At 40.1% G+C, this 22059-nt stretch overlaps 1 protein-coding gene across 3 annotated transcripts in view; it reads right to left on the bottom strand.

The window, feature by feature from the left end:
• LOC128702625 (INO80 complex subunit B) overlaps nucleotides 1–22059 on the bottom strand; it is a 53526-nt gene that overhangs the window by 14394 nt on the left and 17073 nt on the right. For 2 of the 3 annotated variants that reach the window (XM_070101911.1, XM_070101912.1), the window contains one exon: nucleotides 7084–7276. In XM_070101911.1, the coding sequence (XP_069958012.1) occupies nucleotides 7084–7172 (89 nt within the window). In that variant the 5' untranslated portion in view covers nucleotides 7173–7276. Of the gene's footprint in view, nucleotides 1–7083; nucleotides 7277–10171; nucleotides 10414–22059 lie in introns of those variants that run through there. The other variant, XM_053796947.2, reaches the window with a different exon arrangement.

The following is a 22059-nucleotide window of genomic DNA, read 5'->3' as shown; positions in this document are numbered from 1 at the left end:
AGTCTGTAGTGGAAGGAAGGCGGGGTAGGGGTCGGCCTAGGAAGGGTTGGAGGGAGGGGGTAAAGGAGGTTTTGTGTGCGAGGGGCTTGGACTTCCAGCAGGCATGCGTGAGCGTGTTTGATAGGAGTGAATGGAGACAAATGGTTTTTAATACTTGACGTGCTGTTGGAGTGTGAGCAAAGTAACATTTATGAAGGGATTCAGGGAAACCGGCAGGCCGGACTTGAGTCCTGGAGATGGGAAGTACAGTGCCTGCACTCTGAAGGAGGGGTGTTAATGTTGCAGTCCAAAAACTGTAGTGTAAAGCACCCTTCTGGCAAGACAGTGATGGAGTGAATGATGGTGAAAGTTTTTCTTTTTTCGGGCCACCCTGCCTTGGTGGGAATCGGCCGGTGTGATAATAAAAAAAAAAAAAAAATAATAAAGTACTAAATAAGCTACCATGGCTCCAAAGAAAGCTCCTAGTGCCAAGCCTGTGGTAAAGAAGGTGAGAAATATGACTGAATTTAAGAAAACCATCATTGAACAATATGAAAGTGGTACAAGTGTGGCCGAACTGTCCAGGATGTATAAGAAACCCTACACAACCTTATGTTCCATAGTGGCCAAGAAAAAGGAAATAAAGGATGCTGTTGTTGCAAAGGGAGTAACTAGTAAGTAAGTAAGTAAGTTTATTCAGGTATACACAAATACAGTTACATAGAATTATCATACATAGCAGCATATGTGTAGAGAACCTAGGATAACCCAAAAAAGTCAGACAGAGTGACTTATTTCCATTGGGGTCCTTTTACCTTATTATAATATAAAGGTTATAATATTTTCTTATTATTCTACAATGAAGATAACATCTTATTATCATACTAAAAAGACTATCTACTACACGAGGGTCATTAAGACTATCTACCATACGAGGGTCATTACTAGGAATAAGGTAAAATTTACACGTATGTTAGCTAAAAAATAGAAAATCATTCCCCTCCCTTTCTGTAGCTACATTCATCAGACACCTTTTGGCACTCTTCTTGAACTGGTTCATGCTATGACTGGCTTTGACATGTGCGGGCAGTCTGTTCCATTCCTTTATTGCCGTACAATAAAAGGTGTTTGAAGCCTGGCCAATGACTGTGGGTACTACAAAGTTGTGCTCTCTCCCCCTTGTACTATGATTGCTTTGGTTCCCAACCTTGACAAAATTGACAGCAAGATATTCTGGACATTGTTTGTGAGCAATTTTATAAACATGATTTAGCTTCAGTTGTTTTACTCTGTCTTCAACATTCAGCATATCCAACTGCTGTAATTCATCCTGGCCTACATGTTCTCTTGGTCCCAGCCCCAGGATGAATCTTACGATTTTGTTCTGGGTGATTTGCAGTCTATCTTTCAGTTTTTTTGTCAAGGCAGAGTACCAAGAAGAGCAAGCGTAATCCATATGGCATTGTATAAGGGCTAGACATAGGGTCCTGCGAGCCTCAGTAGGTAGACACTGTGCTTGTCTATACAGGAACTTCAGTCTGGCATTCGCTTTCTTTACTACACTGTTCCCTATCAATTCTCCTGACATGCATGGGTCAAAGGGGATTCCCAAATATTTTACTGATGAAACCAAAGTGATGGGCTCCCCATTACATTGAACATTAAAATTATTTACCCTTCTCAGTTTATGTTTCGTGCCAAAGAGAATGGCTTCAGTTTTCCCTAGGTGTAATGATAGTTTGTTGTCTACTAACCATTTGCTGCAGGACTCCAGTTCCAGTGTTAAAACATTAGCAATATCTTGTGGGTCTTTACCTGACACTAACAGAGCACTGTCATCTGCATACAGTAGGAGTTTGCACTTGACACTGATAGGCATATCATTGACATAACATAAGAATAATAAGGGACCCAGAATACTACCTTGGGGAACTCCACAAGTTATCGGCAGGGGTTCTGATTCTGTTTTGTTGATTTTGACTATTTGTCTCCTGTTGCTAAGGTAGGACTTAAACCAGTCTACAGAACCTATACCGATAGCTTGAAGTTTATTACATAATATATTGTGGTTGACAGTATCGAAGGCCTTTTGCAGGTCTAAGGTTACCATACCTATGAGGTTCCCCTTTGACATTTCAGTTCTCAGGTAATCCATCAGATTAATAAGGGAGGTGTCGGTTGAGTAGGATCTTCTAAAGCCCGATTGATAGCTATGGAGAATGTTGTTGTCATTAAGGTACTTAACTACTTGAGAATACACCGCCCTCTCTAGAATTTTAGATATTATACTGAGTATACTAACAGGCCTATAGTTGCTTACATCAGACCTACTATTTTTCTTGAAGATAGGAGTAACTCTGGCCTCCTTGAACCCCTCCGGTACGGTATTAGTGGTGATTGATAGATTTATTATGTGAGCAATAGGGATTGACAGTTCAGAAGCACCATCTTTTAGGAACTTAGACGGGATGTTATCAGGGCCTGTGCTCTTAGTTGGGTTTAACCTGCTTAGTTCTTTTTGAATAAAGTCATGAGATACACTTACTAGTTGACAACTGTTTGGGGTTACCCCTTTATTGGTATAGTATGTTTGAAACTTATCAGAGTCTGTGTTAAAGGTATTTGATGCAGCTGGTAGTTTACTTACTAGTGTTGATGCAACAGATGTGTAGTATGAATTAAAGCAATTTGCCACCTTAGATGTTTCGTGACATACCTCATTATCGATAGTGAGTACTATGTTAGACCTATCTACTGGCTTATGGCTATACCCCAACTGTTTTAGTTGTTGCCAGAGCTTTCTGGGGTTATGCTTATACTCTTCAATTTTTGAGCAGTAGTGCTTTGCCTTTGCTCCTTTTATAAGTCTCTGTACTCTGTTCCTCACCCTTTGGAATTCATTTAGTGCTGCAATATCCTGTCTGTTTGCTTTAAATCTTTTTAGCAGCTGGTCTCTGAATTTCATATTATCTAATATCTCAGTATTCATCCAGGGTTCAGTTCTTCGTTTAATCCTAACCTCTTTAACTGGTGCAATATTATCAAGGATGGTAGTGAACATTGTTTTGAATTTTTCCCAGGCATCGTTTACGTCCGTGCAACTTGCTATCTCTGTCCAGTCACAATTGTGTAGCCTATTTACCAGTGTTTCTTTACTGTAGTTTCTAGTTGACCTCATTTTTATTGTCCTGTGTAGGCCTATCCTATCCCTAGTGATTTTCCTGGTGCAGTAAATGATGAAATGATCACTAAGACCTGTGGTAATGACGCCTGACTGACTAATGTTCTCAGAGCGGTTACAAAGTATGTGGTCAATTAGGGTGGCTGCAAACTGTGTGATCCAGGATGGAGTATTAATTAGTTGAGTGTAACTATTTAATCCTAGAATTTGCTTATACCTTTTGCATAGCCCGTTATTTTGCTGCTGAAAACAGATATTGAAATCGCCCAGTATTATTGTCTCGCAATTGTTTTCAACTCCGGACAGGACTCTGGAAAAGTCTTCTAAGAACTGGTCCTGGGTAGGAGGGCGGTAACTAGTTCCTACTAAGATGGGTTTGGTCTTAGGAAGCAGCACTTCAAACCATAGAATCTCCAGTTTATTGTTATTTAAATCAGGTCTTGGGTTGTAAGCTAAGTCATTTCTAATGTAGGCACATACTCCACCACCCTTTCTGTTCCTATCTAAGCGTTTTATATTGTAACCTTCTATTTTGACCTCGTCGTCAGTCACCGTATCATCCAACCAAGATTCAGAGATGGTTATAACTGCCGCCCTAATTTTGTTAGCTAGAATCCTAATCTCTGCCAATTTAGGAAGAAGTGATCTTGCATTGACATGAATAAAGTGAAGGCCTGTTTTCATAAAACAATCATAATCATCAATATATGGCAATAGGTCATTTGTATTAAAATTAGGTAAATCAATGTCATCACTGCTAAAGGGTAACTGTGCCAAAGTGCATTTGTTACACACAAAATGAATTCTGGCACCATTGCTATAATTGTACATACATCCATCATGCACCCACCCCTTACACATTTTACATAAGGTGCCTTTTCTGTTTTTCATGCGTGCTTTAGTACAGTGTATGCACCTGTTTGGTAGTGTTTGAGATAATAATGGCTGTATTGTCTCACATTGACCTATGTATGCATTACATATGGAGTTAAGGTTATCATTCCTAGCTACTAGACCGTCATTATCGCCGTCATTTATCTATGCTGACAAAAATGAGATCACCAGTACTGGAAGAGGTTGAGAAGTTATTATTGGTGTGGATAAATGAGAAACAATTAGCAGGAGATACTCTTATGACTTCGATTATTTGTGAAAAGGCTAGGCAGTTGCATGAAGATTTGGTAAAGAAATTGCCTGCAAATAGTGGTGAAGTGAGTGAATTTAAGGCCAGCAAAGGCTGGTTTGAGAGATTTAAGAACCGTACTGGCATACACAGTGTGGTAAGGCATGGTGAGGCTGCCAGTTCGGACCACAAGGCGGCTGAAAAATATGTGCATGAGTTCCAGGAGTACATAGAGGCTGAAGGACTGAAACCTGAACAAGTGTTCAATTGTGATGAAACAGGCCTCTTTTGGAAGAAAATGCCAAAGAGAACCTTCAATACACAAGAGGAAAAGGCAATGCCAGGACACAAGCCTATGAAAGACAGGCTGATGCTAATGCTAGTGGGGATTTCAAAGTGAAGCCATTACTAGTGTACCATTCTGAAAATCCTAGAGTGTTCAGGAAAAACAATGTTATGAAGAGTAAATTGTGTGTGTTTTGGAAATCTAATAGTAAGGCATGGGTCACGAGGGAAATTTTCGTCGAGTGGTTCAATGAAGTGTTTGGCCCTAGTGTGAAGGAGTATCTCCTGGAAAAGAAATTGGATCTCAAGTGCCTGCTAGTAATGGACAATGCACCTGCTCATCCTCCAAACTTGGATGACCTAATTTTCGAGGAGTTTGGGTTCATCACAGTAACGTTCTTGCCCCCGAATACCACTCCTCTCCTCCAACCCATGGACCAGCAGGTTATTGCAAACATTAAAAAACTCTACACAAAAGCAATGTTTCACAGGTGCTTGACTGTGACCACAGACACTCACTTGACCCTAAGGGAATTTTGGAGAGAACACTTCAGCATCCTCCACTGTGTAACCCTTATAGGTATGGCTTGGGAGGGAGTGACTACCAGGACTTTGAACTCTGCCTGGAGAAAATTGTGGCCAGATTGTGTCGACAAGAGGAATTTTGAAGGATTTGGGACTGACCCTAATGAGCCTATGTCCGTTGTAAAATCAATTGTGGCACTGGGGAGTTCCATGGGGTTGGATGTGAGTTTGGAGGATGTGGAAGAATTGGTGGAAGACCACAATGAAGAGCTCACCACTGAGGAGCTGCAAGAGCTTCAGCAGGAAGAGCAACAGATTGCAGCTCAGAATCTTGCTGCAGAGGAGGAGGAAGAGAGATGGAAGAAGGTGCCTTCTTCAGAAATTAAAGAGATTTTTACTATGTAGGGTAAGATGGAAAGCTTTATGGAGAAACATCACCCTAACAAGGTTGTTGCAAGCCAGGTTGGCAACATGTACAGTGACAAAGTCTTGGGCCATTTTAGGGAAGTGTTAAAGAGATGCCAGAAACAGAGCTCTCTCCACAGTTATTTTGTGAGACAGGACTCCAGTGACTCTCAAGGTGGTCCTAGTGGCATTAAGAAACAGAGAAGAGAAGCAACCCCAGAAAAGCAAATGGTACCTGAGGTGTTGATGGAAGGGGATTCCCCTTCCAAACTATAAACAATCCACTCTCTCTCCTCCTCCAGTCTCCCATACACTAAGAAGAATCTCCAATAAAGGTAAGTGTTATGCTGTTATGCTGTTTCATTCATCATTTCCCATTGTATTGTTTATGTACTACATGTATATTTCATGTTAAAATTTTTTTTGTTTTAATACTTCTGGGTGTCAGGAACGGATTAATTGTATTTACATTATTTCTTATGGGGAAAATTGATTCGTAAATCGTAAATTTCGTTTATAGTAACGGCTCCAGGAACGGATTAATTACGAAAAACGAGGGACCACTGTACATATATTACTAAATTTAAAAGGAGAAACTTTTGTTTTCCCTTTTGGGCCAACCTGCCTTGGTGGGATATGGCAGGTTAGTTGAAAGAAGAAGATATACAGTACCATAACTAATCCTGTTCTCCATTCATAATGTTCAGTACTTACCGTACTTCAGCCATGCACAAATAATTGCTAATTAAAAAGCCTATGAAGGTGTGCTTTTAAATGCATTAAAGTATTCAAGATTTTCTGTTCTGTTTAGTTTCACAGTGGTAATTTTCATAATTACTACCTATTGTAAATTTAGTAGATTGAAAATTCCAATCTTTCAGGACATTGTCTTATAACTGTCAATGTTAATGAAATTAGCGCAATATTTAACCCTTAAACTGTCCAAACGTAGATCTATGTTCACACGCATAGAGCTCCTACCTTGATTTTCCCCATTTGAAAGCATGTAAAAAAAATGTAGATCTACGTTCGGAGCCCCCCGCACGTGGACGTAGATCTACATTTGGACAGATTAAGGGTTAAGGAGATAGAACCTCTGGAACACATACTGAGCACAAATCTGAAACAAATATTATGCAGAAAAAGGGAGGTATAATATTTGTTCTCATTCACAATAAAATCATAAATCCTTATTTTATAAGTTGCAATGAACATATCTGTTTCAAATTTCATCCTCAATCTTCATGCATTTTTTTAAGGTTAACTTCCTATTTCCTGCACTGATAGCTCAGTTACACAGTAAACATAAATGCTTACAAATGTATAACAAGTACAGTAGAGTACAAAAATAATAATCAACCAAGCTGACAAAACTAGTTGCAGGTAATAAAAACAAATTTGCTCTTACACTACACTAAAATATCACAAACATTACACAAATAACCTGCACATACGAAACTGAAACTTATGATGTTTTGGTCTGACTTGGACTGTTAACTATTCACAGACACTTTTCAAACCATAATGCAAACAAACAAAGAAGAAAAAAATTGAAAGTGACAAAGTACTGTAAAAGTGAACATACGGTTTCTCAGGGGAGGAGTCTTGAAACTTAATTTTCAACTTAAGGCTTTGGGATGGAGAGTCATCAATGTCATCAACAGTAATATCCATATCCTCGATTTCTTCTACATTTATAATTCTTTCTACCTCTTCTTTCTTAGACGACTTTTTATGTTTATGTTTCTTCGGCTTCTTAATTGTAGGTATAGCTGGGTCTGAAATAAACCATTTCAGCACTGTTACTGCTACAGTACTATTATTCATAAATTTGCATTTATTAATATAATTAATGTAATTATTCAGACCAGTTACTTGTAAAGCAAAAACCTGCTAACAACCAAACAGTTAAGAATAAAGATGCCTAACTGTTGCCTATGTGTCTTACTTACCAACCTGTCGGTATTGTATACCATTTTGATATTCAACCAACCAGTTCAGTTTCTAAACAGCAAATTTCTGAAATTTATGGGCATATGACATTTATTTCTAGGTAGTAGGTTGATAGACAGCAACTGCCCAGGGAGGTACTACCGTCCTGCCAAGTGAGTGTGAAACGAAAGCCTGTAATTGTTTTACATGATGGTAGGATTGCTAGTGTCCATTTTTCTGTCTCATAAACATGCAAGATTTTCAGGTAAGTCTTGCTACTTCCACTTACACTTAGGTCACACTACACATACATGTACAAGCATATATATACACACCCCTCTGGGTTTTCTGCTATTTTCTTTCTAGTTCTTGTTCTTGTTTATTTCCTCTTACCTCCATGGGGAAGTGGAACAGAATTCTTCCTCCGTAAGCTATGCGTGTTGTAAGAGGCGACTAAAATGCCAGGAGCAAAAGGCTAGTAACCCCTTCTCCTGTATAAATTACTAAATTTAAAAAGAGAAACTTTTGTTTTTCTTTTTGGGCCACCCTGCCTTGGTGGGATACGGCTGGTTTGTTGAAAAAAAAAATGACATTTATTTAGATTTCAAGAAAAGTTTCAACAAGAGCTCCCTAATAAGAACAATTTGAAAAAACATACCACTGATAGATGGATGCCAAAAGATAATGAAGATACCTGGAGAGGGTTTTCGAGGTCAGTGCCCCTGTGGCCGTCTGTGACCGGGCCTCATGGTGGATCAGGGCCTGATCAGCCAGGCTGTTACTGTTGGCTGCAAGCAACCCAACATAAGAACCACAGCCATGGCTGCTCAGATACTGACTTTAGGTGCCTGTCCAGTACCTTCTTGAAGACAGCCAGGGGTCTATTGATAATCCCCCTTATGTATGTTGGAAGGTATCTAAACAGTCTTGGGCCCCTGACACTTACTGTGTTTCTCTTATCATGCTTGTGGCACCTCTGCTTTTCATTGGGGGGATGTTGCATCGTCTGCCAAGTATTTTGCTTTCATAGTGATTTTTGTGTGCAAATTTGGTACTTATCCCTCTAAGATTTTCCAAGTGCATAGTCATGTATCTCTCCCATCTGCATTCTAGGGAGTACAGGTTGAGGAACTTCAAGCATTTCCAGTAACTGAGATGTTTTATCGCACTTATGTGTGCCGTGAAGGTTGTCTGTACATTTTCTAGGTCAATAATTACACCTGCCTTGAAAGGTGCTGTTAGTGTGCAGCAATATCCCAGCCTAGATAGAACAAGCGACCTGAAGGGTGTCATCATGGGTTTGGCATCCCTAGTTTTGAAGGTTCTCATTATCCATCCTGTCATTTTTCTAGCAGATGCAACTGATACAATGTTGTGGTCTTTGAAAGTGAGATCCTCTGACATTTTCACTTCCAGGTCTTTTACATATGTTTTTTGCTCTATTTTGTGGTTGGAATTAGTTTTAATTTCCTCATGGTTTTCCATATCAGAGTAAATGAAATTTCTCACCATTGAACTTCATGTTGTTTTCTGCGGTCCATTTAAAGATTTGGTTGATGTCCGCCTGAAGTCTTGCAGTGTCTTCAACGGAGGAAACTGTCATGCAAATTTGGGTGTCATCTGCAAAGGAAGACATGGTGCTGTGGCTTACATCCCAGTCTATGTCAGATATGAGGATGAGGAACAGGATAGGAGCGAGTACTGTGCCTTGTGGAACAGAGTTTTTCATAGCAGCCGCCTCAGGCTTTACTTTCTTTATTACCACTCTTTGTGTTCTATTTGTTAGGATATTATAGATCCACTTACCAACTTTTCCTGTTATTCCTTTATCACGCATTTCGTGTGCTATTACACCATGGTCACACTTGTCAAAGGCTTTTGCAAAGTCTGTGTATACTACATCTGCATTTTGTCTGTCTACTAGAGCATCCAGGACTTGTCATATTGGTCCAATAGTTGGGACAGGCAGGAGCGACCTGCTCTAAACCCGTGTTACCCTGGGTTGTGTAACTGATGGGTATCTAGAAGAGTGGTGATCTTGCTTCTTAGATGTTAGTGCTGTAAGTGCCACATAGATAATGGAACAGCAGAAAGTGAAAATAAGCTATATGAAAAATAAAGATAGTGGTAAAATATGGCAATAATAAGCCACAAAGAATACAGATTATGTGATAAAATATTAAAACAGCAAAGAGAGATAGAGGGATCTAAGTACCATTAGTGACAAATCATAGGCATGGAAGTTCATTTCAATGACATGATGAGAAATTCCATATTCTACACTGGCAACCTTCAACATAGCCTTCAGTTAGGACTAAAAATACAAAGTTAAAAACGTAAGTTAGGCTGAAATCGTAATATGCAATGATGATGTAGTGTCCATCCCTGAAAAAAAATGTAAGATATGTTTTGCCAGCCAGTGACTTCTTCAGTCTAATACAGAGAAGAACGGTGGACGACAAAATTCCCAAATATTGCGCAAGTGTCTCATTCTTCAACTTGTCAGTTTTCTAAGCCATTACAACACATGAGTTTTGCTGTTTGCTCTTGTTACATTCATGGGGAGTGCTAAACCTACAGGGGGTCATACAACGCCTAAGGAGTGGAAGGCATTCTGACTCGGTTCAAGGAATTAGACCAAAGGTCCAATTCCTTTGATCAAGTGCCCTTCACCAGCATCAAGGAACCTCTTTCAAGGGAAGGTATGAAAAAATAAAGTAAAATATCTGAAGACTGCTCACCGTGGACATGACTCTGTGAATCCATACTCATAGAGTGGGACTGCTCACTGCTTTCTTTATCTTTCTTCTTACCCATGATTTTTGATGTTTTTTTACCTATGTAATCAAAAAACTTTTCTTCAAGATACGTGCAGTTTGTTCACAGGTCAATCAAAATAAAGCTTGTTAACTGTGTGCCTGACCAGACAGCAGTCTGACTGTTTGTTGGGTTTATCAGGGCCACTGACAGCTCACAGTATCGAGCCAGACTCCCCGATGTACGGGGAAGATTTGATGCCTAAAGCTGGGTGATTTAAGAAAAAGGAACAAGAGCTCCTTTGTAAATAGAAATGAGAACTAAAAGTTCCCAATTAGATTAGGTGGACCCTCTTGCCAAGCCCCAGTAAAGCAAGACGCTCACACTTTACCGAGTTCAGTAAAACAGCAGTCTGATAGAGGCCACTAAAGCTTACGTCTTACTGAACCCTGCCTCCCGTCCTTCAATTCAATTCAAATTCAAACTTTATTCTCTATAAGTATAAGTAGTACAATACCTCCAACCTGGGAGTTTTTGGATAAACAGGATAATCCAAAAAGTACTCAACTGTGTGTGTAGTATTAAAATATGTCAATTTAAATTGGGATAATTTTTTTTATCTATCCATGTTCTTTTCGAGTTTTGAGATTTAAAAGTAAAACATTTGTGTGGACCACGTGTGCTGTAGTGATACTGGTCCTGTGGGGAGCAGCAGCAGGATAATACTGCACCACCTCTTGGGGCCCTTAACAACAACAACAGTTTGGTGTGTGTCATGGGCGCCAACACGTGGTGTGTGATTCTCTCCTACTATATCCATTTATCAGTGATGCAGATTACATGGTGAGTTTAAATATGTGGCCTGTAGTTATAACTTTTCTCTTGACATATGCAAGACATCACCATCCCTGTAGAAGCCATTATTAGATGTACTAGTCATTATATTTTGTTGTTGCAGAAGTACTATGAAGATTCTATGTTCAATAAAGCCTAGAGATAAGGCCTGTGTTTCTATCACAACAATTTATTGAACATAGAATCCTGGGCTACCTGGTGGTGATCCTGAGCTAGACTACATCACAACATGGAGCGTTTACTGAAACCTGAGAGGCTAGACTGTGACCCCAGCTTATCAACGGCTGCTCAGGAATGGAAGCACTGGTTTAAGACTTTCGAAAACTTCTTGGGAGCCCTTCCTAAAGAAGATCTAGATAAACTAAGTCTGCTCATCAATTTTGTGTCACCTAAGATATATGAGGCTATTTCTGAGTGTAATACCTACGAAGATGCTATCAAAACCCTCAAGTCTCAGTATATTAAACCTACAAATGAAATCTTTGCACGCTATCGCCTTGCAACTCGCCGCCAGCAGATTGATGAATCCTTAGAGGAATACTTTCAAGCACTGAAAATTTTAGGTAAGGACTGTCACTTCCAAGCAGTGACAGCTGCTCAGTATTGTGAAGAGTCCATCAGGGATGCTTTTATCAGTGGCCTGCAATCACCAATAATAAGGCAGCGTTTATTGGAGAATAAAACTCTCGACTTAGCCGCTGCCTTTGACCAGGCAAGAGCTCTAGATTCAGCCCAGAAGAATTCTGAAGTATACAGTACCACTCAGCCTTCTCGAGTGGTAAGTGCTGCAATTCCTGACCAAGACTCTTGCAATGAAGTTACTGTGGAACCTGCCTCAGTGACAGCAGCAGCAGGTATGGTGTGTTTCTTTTGTGGTTTTTCAAGACATCCACGTCCAAAGTGTCCTGCTCGTGAAGCAATGTGCCATAAATGCCACAAGAAAGGTCACTTTGCTAAAGTATGTCGTGCTAATGCATCAACAAGAGCTAGTGCCTCCACACATTCCAGTGATCATGCGACTCTAGCAACAGTGACTTCTGCGGCTACTCCAAATTCACTGTCAAAGGCAGTTGTGAAAGTATTCATCAAAGGAACAGAAGTAGATGGTCTTATTGATAGTGGCAGCTCAGAGAGTTTCATCAACCTTGACTTAGTTAAACGGCTCTCCTTGACTCTACATCACTCATCAGGTACCGTTTCCATGGCATCAACATCTCTCTCTATTCAGACCTTAGGGTTTTGTAAGGTAAATCTCAGAGTTAATGGAAAGGATTATCAAGATGTACATTTAGCTATTCTGCCACAACTGTGCTCTGATGTTATCCTTGGTCAGGACTTTCAGAAGCTGCATGGTAGTGTCACCTTAACTTAACATATGGAACTCACAATTTACAAAGGTAATGAACTCCAGGTAAGTCTGGTCACAATCATGACAAGTTACAAAGGTGATAGCTGAACTAGGTACAAAGGTAATGAGCTCACAAGTTACAAAGGTAATGAATTCTGTAGAATGGTTACTTACGTTTATACTTTGGCTACAATCATGAACTGCCTCCTCTTGTTGTCTGTGGACTTAGCACTTTAAGGGTAGACCCACCAAAGCTGTTTGCAAATCTTACCGCGGATTGCCATCCTATATCAGCTAAGTCACGCCGCTATTCTTATGAGGATCGGATGTTCATTGAGAAAGAAACTCAGAGGCTGCTGAAGGAGGGTATTATAGAACCGAGTGATTCCCCTTGGCGTGCACAGGTTGTTGTTGTTAAAGATGGTTATAGGAAACGGAGACTGGCTATCGATTACTCTGAGACAATCAACAAATTTACACTTCTTGATGGGTACCCTCTACCTCGAATTGACGATACAGTGAAAATTGCTCAGTACTATGTGTTTAGCACAATTGATCTACAGAGTGCCTATCATCAAGTCCCTATAAGGAATGAAGATAAACCATACACAGCGTTTCAGGCTAGTGATGGCCTGTATCAGTTTACCAGAGTCCCTTTTGGAGTCACCAATGGGGTAGCCTGCTTCCAACGAATTATGGATTCACTCATTCAGGAAGAGCAACTCATGGGAACTTACGCGTATTTAGATAATGTTACCATTTGTGGCAAGACCCAGGAGGAACATGATGCAAACCTTGATAAGTTTTTGGAAGCCGCCAAGAAGAAAAATATCAGTTACAATGAGGAAAAGTGCACTTTTTCAACTAAAAGGCTTAGCATCCTTGGTTATGTAGTGGAAGGAGGTTCAATATTCCCAGACCCTGAACGACTACGACCTCTACGGGAACTTCCAATGCCTCAAGACAAAAAGTCACTCCGAAGAACTCTTGGTCTCTTTGCTTATTACTCACAATGGATCTACAACTATTCAAGTAAAAGTCCGCCCATTGAGTGCTACCACATTTCCTGTGACAAAGGAAGCAGAAGCCGCTTTCCATACTCTCAAACAGGACATTGAAAACTCAGTAGTTCAAGCCATTGATGAGTCCCTACCATTCGAAGTGGAAACGGATGCATCTGACATTGCCATTGCTGCAGTCTTATCTCAGGCAGGACGACCAGTAGCCTTCTTTTCGAGAACTTTTCAAGGATCAGAGAAATGTTATGCTGCTGTAGAAAAGGAAGCCCAGGCCATCATAGAAGCAGTTCGCCACTGGAGGCATTATTTAACTGGTAGACATTTCACCATAAGGACTGACCAACGGTCCGTGATGTATATGTTCGACAAGAAGCACAAAAGTAGGATAAAGAATGACAAGATATTACGCTGGAGGATGGAACTATCGTGTTATGACTTTGATATTCTGTACCGACCGGGTCAAGAGAACATCTCACCTGATGCATTCTCTAGGTCCCACTGTGGAGCAGCATGTCATGATTTGCAATCACTCTCAGCTCTCCACAAGGCTTTGTGTCACCCAGGAGTTACACGCCTGTACCATTTTGTCAAATCAAAGAACATGCCCTACTCAGTGGAAGATGTGCGACAAGTGATCAGAGCATGCAGAGTATGTGCAGAGTGCAAGCCAAACTTTCATCAGCCAGAGAAGACTCATCTCATAAAATCCAACCAGCCTTTCGAAAGATTGAATATAGATTTCAAAGGACCTCTACCAAGCACAAATCAGAATAGGTATTTCCTTAACATAGTAGATGAATATTCAAGGTTTCCCTTTGTATTCCCCTGTGCAAATATGGCTGCTTCAACTGTTATTAGTTGTCTTTCACAGTTGTTCTCTATTTTTGGTATGCCAGCTTATATCCATTCAAACAGGGGATCCTCGTTCATGAGTAACGAACTTCAGGAGTTTTTGGCTAGCAAAGGTATTGCCTGCAGCAGAACAACAAGCTACAACCCTCAAGGCAATGGTCAAGTGGAGCGGTTCAATGGTACTATATGGAAGGCAGTTACAATGACATTGAAGTCGCGCAATCTACCTGTTCAACACTGGCAAACTGTCCTACCTGATGCTCTTCACTCTATTAGATCACTGCTGTGCACAGCTACTAATGCAACCCCTCATGAAAGACTCCTCAACTATTCACGTCGTTCCTCTACGGGAGCCTCCGTGCCCACTTGGTTATGTCATCCTGGACCCGTTCTCCTGAAGAGTCACCGTAGAATGAACAAGACGGATCCTTTAGTGGAAGAGGTAGAGCTCCTGCAAGCTAATCCACATTACGCCCACATTCGCTACCAAAATGGTGAAGAGACTACAGTATCTACAAGACATTTAGCCCCAGTTGAAATCCCTATTAGTGTGGAATCTCAAGATACACCAATAGATGTGAAAGATGCTTCGTTTTCTCCTGGAAAGCCCCTTGAGACTACCCCTATGGAAATAGAGGATTCTGCTCCAGCAGTTAATCAAACCCCGCTGGAAAATATCGAACCTGGTGAAGAGGCTCAAGGGCTACGAAGGTCGGGACGTGTACGTCGCCCACCTAACAGTTTGGGAGATTACTGTCTCTGATATTTTAGAAGGGGGAGATTGTAGTGATACTGGTCCTGTGGGGAGCAGCAGCAGGATAATACTGCACCACCTCTTGGGGCCCTTAACAACAACAACAGTTTGGTGTGTGTCATGGGCGCCAACACATGGTGTGTGATTCTCTCCTACTATATCCATTTATCAGTGATGCAGATTACATGGTGAGTTTAAATATGTGGCCTGTAGTTATAACTTTTCTCTTGACATATGCAAGACATCACCATCCCTGTAGAAGCCATTATTAGATGTACTAGTCATTATATTTTGTTGTTGCAGAAGTACTATGAAGATTCTATTTTCAATAAAGCCTAGAGATAAGGCCTGTGTTTCTATCACAACATGGCCCACATCCATTGAAGAAGAAGCACTGCATCAGACTTATTAACACTGAGTGAGTCGCCTACTCTGGCAAACTCTGCTGAGTTCTGAGGTGGGTACCTCAGCCTCACAAGTGGCTTATAGGACAGATTTTCACAAATGATTGATGTTGCAAGAAAGCCTGCATGCACGAGATACTTACTTGGTGTTGCAGCATATATCCTGTAAGCTTAGCCTTAGCCCCTTTGGATCAGCCTGAATTCCTGCAATATTCAGTCGTTATTAGTGACCTGCCTGCACCTCAGAAATTCCTATATCCAAGAGGGTGTGTATCCCCTAGTACAACTATGCAGACATGGACACTAGCTTCCAGACTGACAAGAGACACTGGTACTTACTGAGCATGCCCTGCCAGCTGCACAAAGGGCCTACAGATCAACTCACTCACAATCTCCCCAGACACTGGCCAGAAATCTACGAGATATAGTGGAGGTCTTGTCTAACTGTATGGGCCTGACAGAGGAGGTCATCTACGGTACATCGAGGTGCCTCTATCAGATTTTCCCAGGTCTCGAATGTGAAGACACGTGGGGGGGGCGCCATCTGCTGATCACGGCACGTCTTGTCCAGTTGGTGTCTGTCTTAAGAAGGACGCTATTGTGTCTTTGAGACCCGCGCCTCGTCATTCAAGCTAGGGCTGCCAGTTCTCCCTAGCTAACTTAACCTAGTGTTTGCCTACATTATCGGCCTATTACTACCTATGTTAAGGTCTTAGGTCTACATTATTATCTACAGTTGCCTTAGTAAACCTAATATTAATATACTAACAATAAAACTACCTACTCCTTCCCTGAAGGGTAAATCTATAAATTAAATAGTGCTTACCAACCATGCCAACTCGGGGAGAACGCTTTTTGTTTGGGTGGGTTTAAGGGCCACCCAGCTCAACGGTTCCATTACGGCCATTCTGGGACCCCCCTTTGTACGCTGTATCTGTCCTGTGGAACTTTAGGGACCAAATAAATTTCCACATAACACAAGTTAGTCAGGTCCAACTCACACCCATTCATGTACCTGTCTAACTTATTTTTAAAACTACACAATGTTTTAGCTTCAATGACGCTGATGGGAGTTTGTTCCATTCATCCACAACTCTATTACCAAGCCAGTGCTTTCCTATATCATCTCTGAATCTAAATTTACCAACTTGAAACCACTGCTGCGAGACCTGTCTTGGTTAGATATTTTTAGTGCGTTATTTACATCCCCTTTAGTAATGTTAGTTTAATATGTTTATTATGCACCCCATACCCATCCTGTGGGCGGTAGTCAAAAGATTACAGAGGTACATAATTGGTCCAGGGACTGGACTCCAAAGTTTTGATAGCTGAGCAAGTTACAGAGGTAATGAACTCACAATTTACAAAGGTAATGAACTCACAATTTACAAAGGTAATGAAGTCACAATTTACAAAGGTAATGAACTCCAGGTAAGTCTGGTCACAATCATGACAAGTTACAAAGGTATTTACAGATTACAGAGGTACGTAATGGGTCCAGGGACTGGGCCCCCAAAGTTTTGATAGCTGAACTAGGTACAAAGGTAATGAGCTCACAAGTTACAAAGGTAATGAATTCTGTAGAATGGTTACTTACGTTTATACTTTGGCTACAATCATGAACAAATTATAGAGTAATGAGCAATTCACACTTCCACACCCGGTCACAACTGTAATGAGTTATTGGTGCAAATATTGATTGTTGAGTCACACACACCACACACACACACACACACACACACACACACACACACACACACACACACACACACACACACACACACACACACACACACACACTTTAGTTTAATATCTTTATGCACCCCATACCCATCCTGTGGGCTGTAGTCAAAAGATTACAAAGGTACATAATGGGTCCAGTGACTGGACCCCAAAGTTATGATAGCTGAACTAGTTACAAAGGTAATGAACTCCAGGTAGATCTGGTCACTAATCATGGCAAGTTACAGAGGTAATGAATCAGCTTCACTCCTATACATGGTTACAGTCAAGAACAAATTACAAAGTAATGAACCACTGATACGTCCACACCTGGTCACAATTGTAATGAGTTATAAATACAAATATTAAGTGGATCATACACCCACACTAGTGCGCGCGCGCACATACACACACGAGGGCGCACGCACGGACATGTGCACACGAGCGTACAAATATATGCATACACACAAGGACGCACACCCACACACACACACCCACACACACACACACCAACACCCACACACACACACCCTCACACACACCCACACACACACCCTCACACACACCCACACACACACACCCACACACACACACCCACACACGCACACACACACCCACACACGCACACACACACCCACACACGCACACACACGTTAGAGAAAGTACAAAGGTTTGCAACAAGGCTAGTCCCAGAGCTCAAGGGAATGTCGTACGAGGAAAGGTTAAGGGAAATCGGACTGACGACACTGGAGGACAGAAGGGTCAGGGGAGACATGATAACGACATACAAGATACTGCGGGGAATAGACAAGGTGGACAGAGATAGGATGTTCCAGAGAGGGGACACAGGGACAAGGGGTCACAACTGGAAGCTGAAGACTCAGACGAGTCACAGGGACGTTAGGAAGTATTTCTTCAGTCATAGAGTTGTCAGCAAGTGGAATAGCCTAGCAAGTGAAGTAGTGGAGGCAGGAACCATACATAGTTTTAAAAAGAGGTATGACAAAGCTCAGGAAGCAGAGAGAGAGAGGATCCAGTAGCGATCAGTGAAGAGGCGGGGCCAGGAGCTGAGTCTCGACCCCTGCAACCACAATTAGGTGAGTACAATTAGGCGAGTACACACACACACACACACACGCACACACACACACACCCTCACACACACCCGCACACACACCCTCACACACACCCACACACACGCACGCACACACACACACACACACACACACACACACACACACACACACACACACACACACACACCCACACACACACACACACACACACACACACACACACACACACACACACACACACACACACACACACACACACATGTGGTAATGCTTTATTTACAGCTAGCAAAGTCAGGGTATTTCTCCAGAATGGTCTGCAATATACCACTGTGGATAAAATACTTAGCCATTTCTTGAACACTTCTGAGTGAGTTGTTTCTAAATTCATTAATTTGATCACACTCCAGTACATAATGACGCAATGTGTGACAATAGTCCATCTGGCAAAGTTTACATTTCGTTTGGTCTACATCTGGTGGTGGTGATTTAACCTGCCAAAGATACTTGTAACCCAGCCGGAGCCGGGCAGTAGTGACATCCAAGAGTCTACTTATCTTGTTGGATGTACCATAGACATGTGGCCCCTTTAGTAACACATAAGTTACTGCATTTCTGCGTACCTGTACCTAGATAAACTTACCTGAGGAAGAAACAAAAGTTTACTGGAAAGACAGAAACAGGAACAATATGTTCCCATTATATTATATTATATATATATATATATATATATATATATATATATATATATATATATATATATATATATATATATATATATATATATATATATATGTGTGTGTGTGTGTGTGTGTGTGTGTGTGTGTGTGTGTGTACTCACCTAGTTGAGGTTGCAGGGGTCGAGTCCAAGCTCCTGGCCCCGCCTCTTCACTGGTCGCTACTAGGTCACTCTCCCTGAACCATGTGCTTTATCATACCTCTGCTTAAATCTATGTATGGATCCTGCCTCCACTACATCGCTTCCAAAACTATTCCACTTCCTGACTACTCTGTGGCTGAAGAAATACTTCCTAACATCCCTGTGGAAAATACTGTATATTTTCCGGAAATACGGTAATTTATATGTAAATAGATGCCCTATATTGTATTTTTAAAAGAAGTATGTTATCGAAAATGGGAAACTGGAAGCTGCGGCTGCGCAGAAAGGGACACTCGCCATCTTGGTTTTTGAATTTGTATTAGAAACGTTGGTGAATGGGGAAGAATTCTTCGTGCTCTAGAGGTTAAAATTGTGCTGACACCTCTCAAATAGGAGGCGAAATTGGTGGATATGCATTCCTGCACAACTTGAGATATCAGACGACTGGACAAGACAGCTCCAGGAACCTCAGATAAGCTCTCTAGATTTGTGTGTAATTCTGGCCAGCATTATTTTCATAGATTTAGAGTGAGGTTTTCTGAGTATGATACACATTAATCTCCAGTCAAACTGGTGAGTGATATTAAGATATTTTCCTTCTGTTATGTAATTGTGTATATATATAATCATTTATTATTTTTAATATACAGTCCACAAAATTTATATATTTACCAGTATTCCTGGTTATACATATTTCATTGGTAATTAATAGGTCCAGAGCAACTTGTGGATATGACAGTGGTAGGTATCAAAGGGGGACATTTTTTGCGACCTAGGTGTCCCAAATTCCTACTTGTCTAACTGATAAATAATAATTATCTATGTTCATTTACTGTTATGTATATAATGTTACATACAGATAAATGCAATTTTCCACATTTAATTTGCCCGTTGGTCCTTCTTGAACCAGAGGTAATTAGTGAAGTCATTAATTAATTAATTACTTAATAATTATATGTGAAATAACAGAAGGAGGTGGATGTTAAGTTCACAAATTTACTTAATGTGTCGTGGATTATAATAATTACAATAATAATTTTGATAAGCTAAGCTCAAGTCTGGCTGAGTTTATATTAATTTGTATAATACTAATTTGATAAGACAATTCTGGCCACAATTTATATCAGTGTATGTGTAATTGATAAGACAAGTGTGGATAAACATTATATTGTGTATAATATTAATTTTGCTATGCCAAATTCTGGCAAGGATTTATTAATTTGTATAATATTAATTTTGATGAGCCAAGTTTGTATAATGTACATTTAAAATTTATATTATAATTTTTTATATGTAATTGCTAAGCTCAAGTAGCTGGGATTTATTCAGAGGTAAGTTGTATCAGTGTTGTAAGTTGTAATCAGTGTTATTAATAAAGTTGAATTTAATACATTGCATCATGGCTGAAAATGAGGAAATTAATGTAGAAGAGAAACATATGGAATATAGAGCAAAGAAAGCATCAATGCAAGCTAAAAAAAAAAGGCCTATAACAAAAACATACAATAAATGCTTGGAATTAATGAATCAAGAAACTGTGAATACTGATGATTTAAAATTGTATTTAGATGCTTTAGGGAATAAATATGATTCATACAAATTATATTACAACAAATATGAAGGAGATTTGTTAGTAAACTGTGTAGACGAGACTGAAGTAGATCTTATGATTAATCAGTATTATGAATTAGAGGAAAAGATTCTTTCTTGTAAAAGTCAGGCCTTGAATAAATTAAAATGTGTAAACCAGGCAGTTGGTCAGTCTGCTCCAACAAATAATGTCTTTGTCAAAACTCCCAGAATTGTGTTTACCTGTGTTTAATCCTGGAGAAAACTGGGAGGAGTTTTGGTCAATTTTTAAGGCAGCTGTGGATGACAGGAGTGACCTAGCATGTGTAACTAAATTATTTTACCTCAAAGGACAGGTAAGAGGAGATGCTCACATACTGATACAAGCCTTTCCCAATGTAGATGATTCTTACAAGGAAGCAGTTGACTTGTTGAAGGTCACTTATGGTAATATAGAACAAAGTAGGTTGGATCTAGTGAATATCATTGTTAATTTAAAATCTCCAGATCACACTTACAAAGGTTTACAGCAGTTTAGAGTTAAACTGGAGAGCACTCTCAAAACTTTAAGTAATAAATATAATCTGAAGGAATCAGACTGGTTATTGAGTGCCATAGTACAGAATAAATTCTGTAAAAACACTTGAATGGATCTCGAACAAGTATCACAAGAGTTATTTTGGTCTGGAGGAAATAAGACTAGGTCTACAAGAATTAATTGTTCAGTTGCAGACCAGCCAACCAACTCATTTTAAAGATGCAACACATAATAACTCTGAGGTATCTGTCAAGTTTCACAAAGGGAAAAATTATCCCAATGGTAATAATCAAAATTAATTTCCCAAAAATAGTTGCATAGGTGCATATCAAGTAGCAAGAATCAGAAATAATGATTCTCCACAAGGTAAGAAGAATAAGTACCCTCCTAAGAGTAGCCCAGTTAATAAGAAACCAGTCAAAGAAAAGAGAGATTGTCTTTTCTGCAAGGGTACTCATTTTTCTAAGAATTGCAATGCATACAATTCATGGAATGATAAAGTTGAAAGACTGGAGAACTTGACAGATGTATTAGGTGTTTAGGTAATCACAATGTAAAGGATTGTCATGCCAAATTAAGCAACTGTTATCAATGTCACAAAGGAAGACACCATATAGTTATGTGTAAAGGTCTATATGATAATGTTGATAATAATGATAATGTTGACAATCCTGACACAACAGTGGCTAATGTAAAAATTGCTGCTAATGTTAATAATGATGGTTTTGCTGAAGTAGCCTTACCTGTGTTACAGGTAAAAATTGATGATAAAAGGCATAAATCAAAACATGTAAATGCATTATTGGACCAGGGATCCCAGCGTACTTTCATAAAACGTAAATGTCTTGATGGTATGAA

This window comes from Cherax quadricarinatus, chromosome 79, assembly GCF_038502225.1.
Source record: "Cherax quadricarinatus isolate ZL_2023a chromosome 79, ASM3850222v1, whole genome shotgun sequence".
In the NCBI taxonomy this organism is placed as follows: Eukaryota; Metazoa; Arthropoda; class Malacostraca; order Decapoda; family Parastacidae; genus Cherax; species Cherax quadricarinatus.
This window is presented reverse-complemented; position numbering and strand designations above follow the sequence as displayed.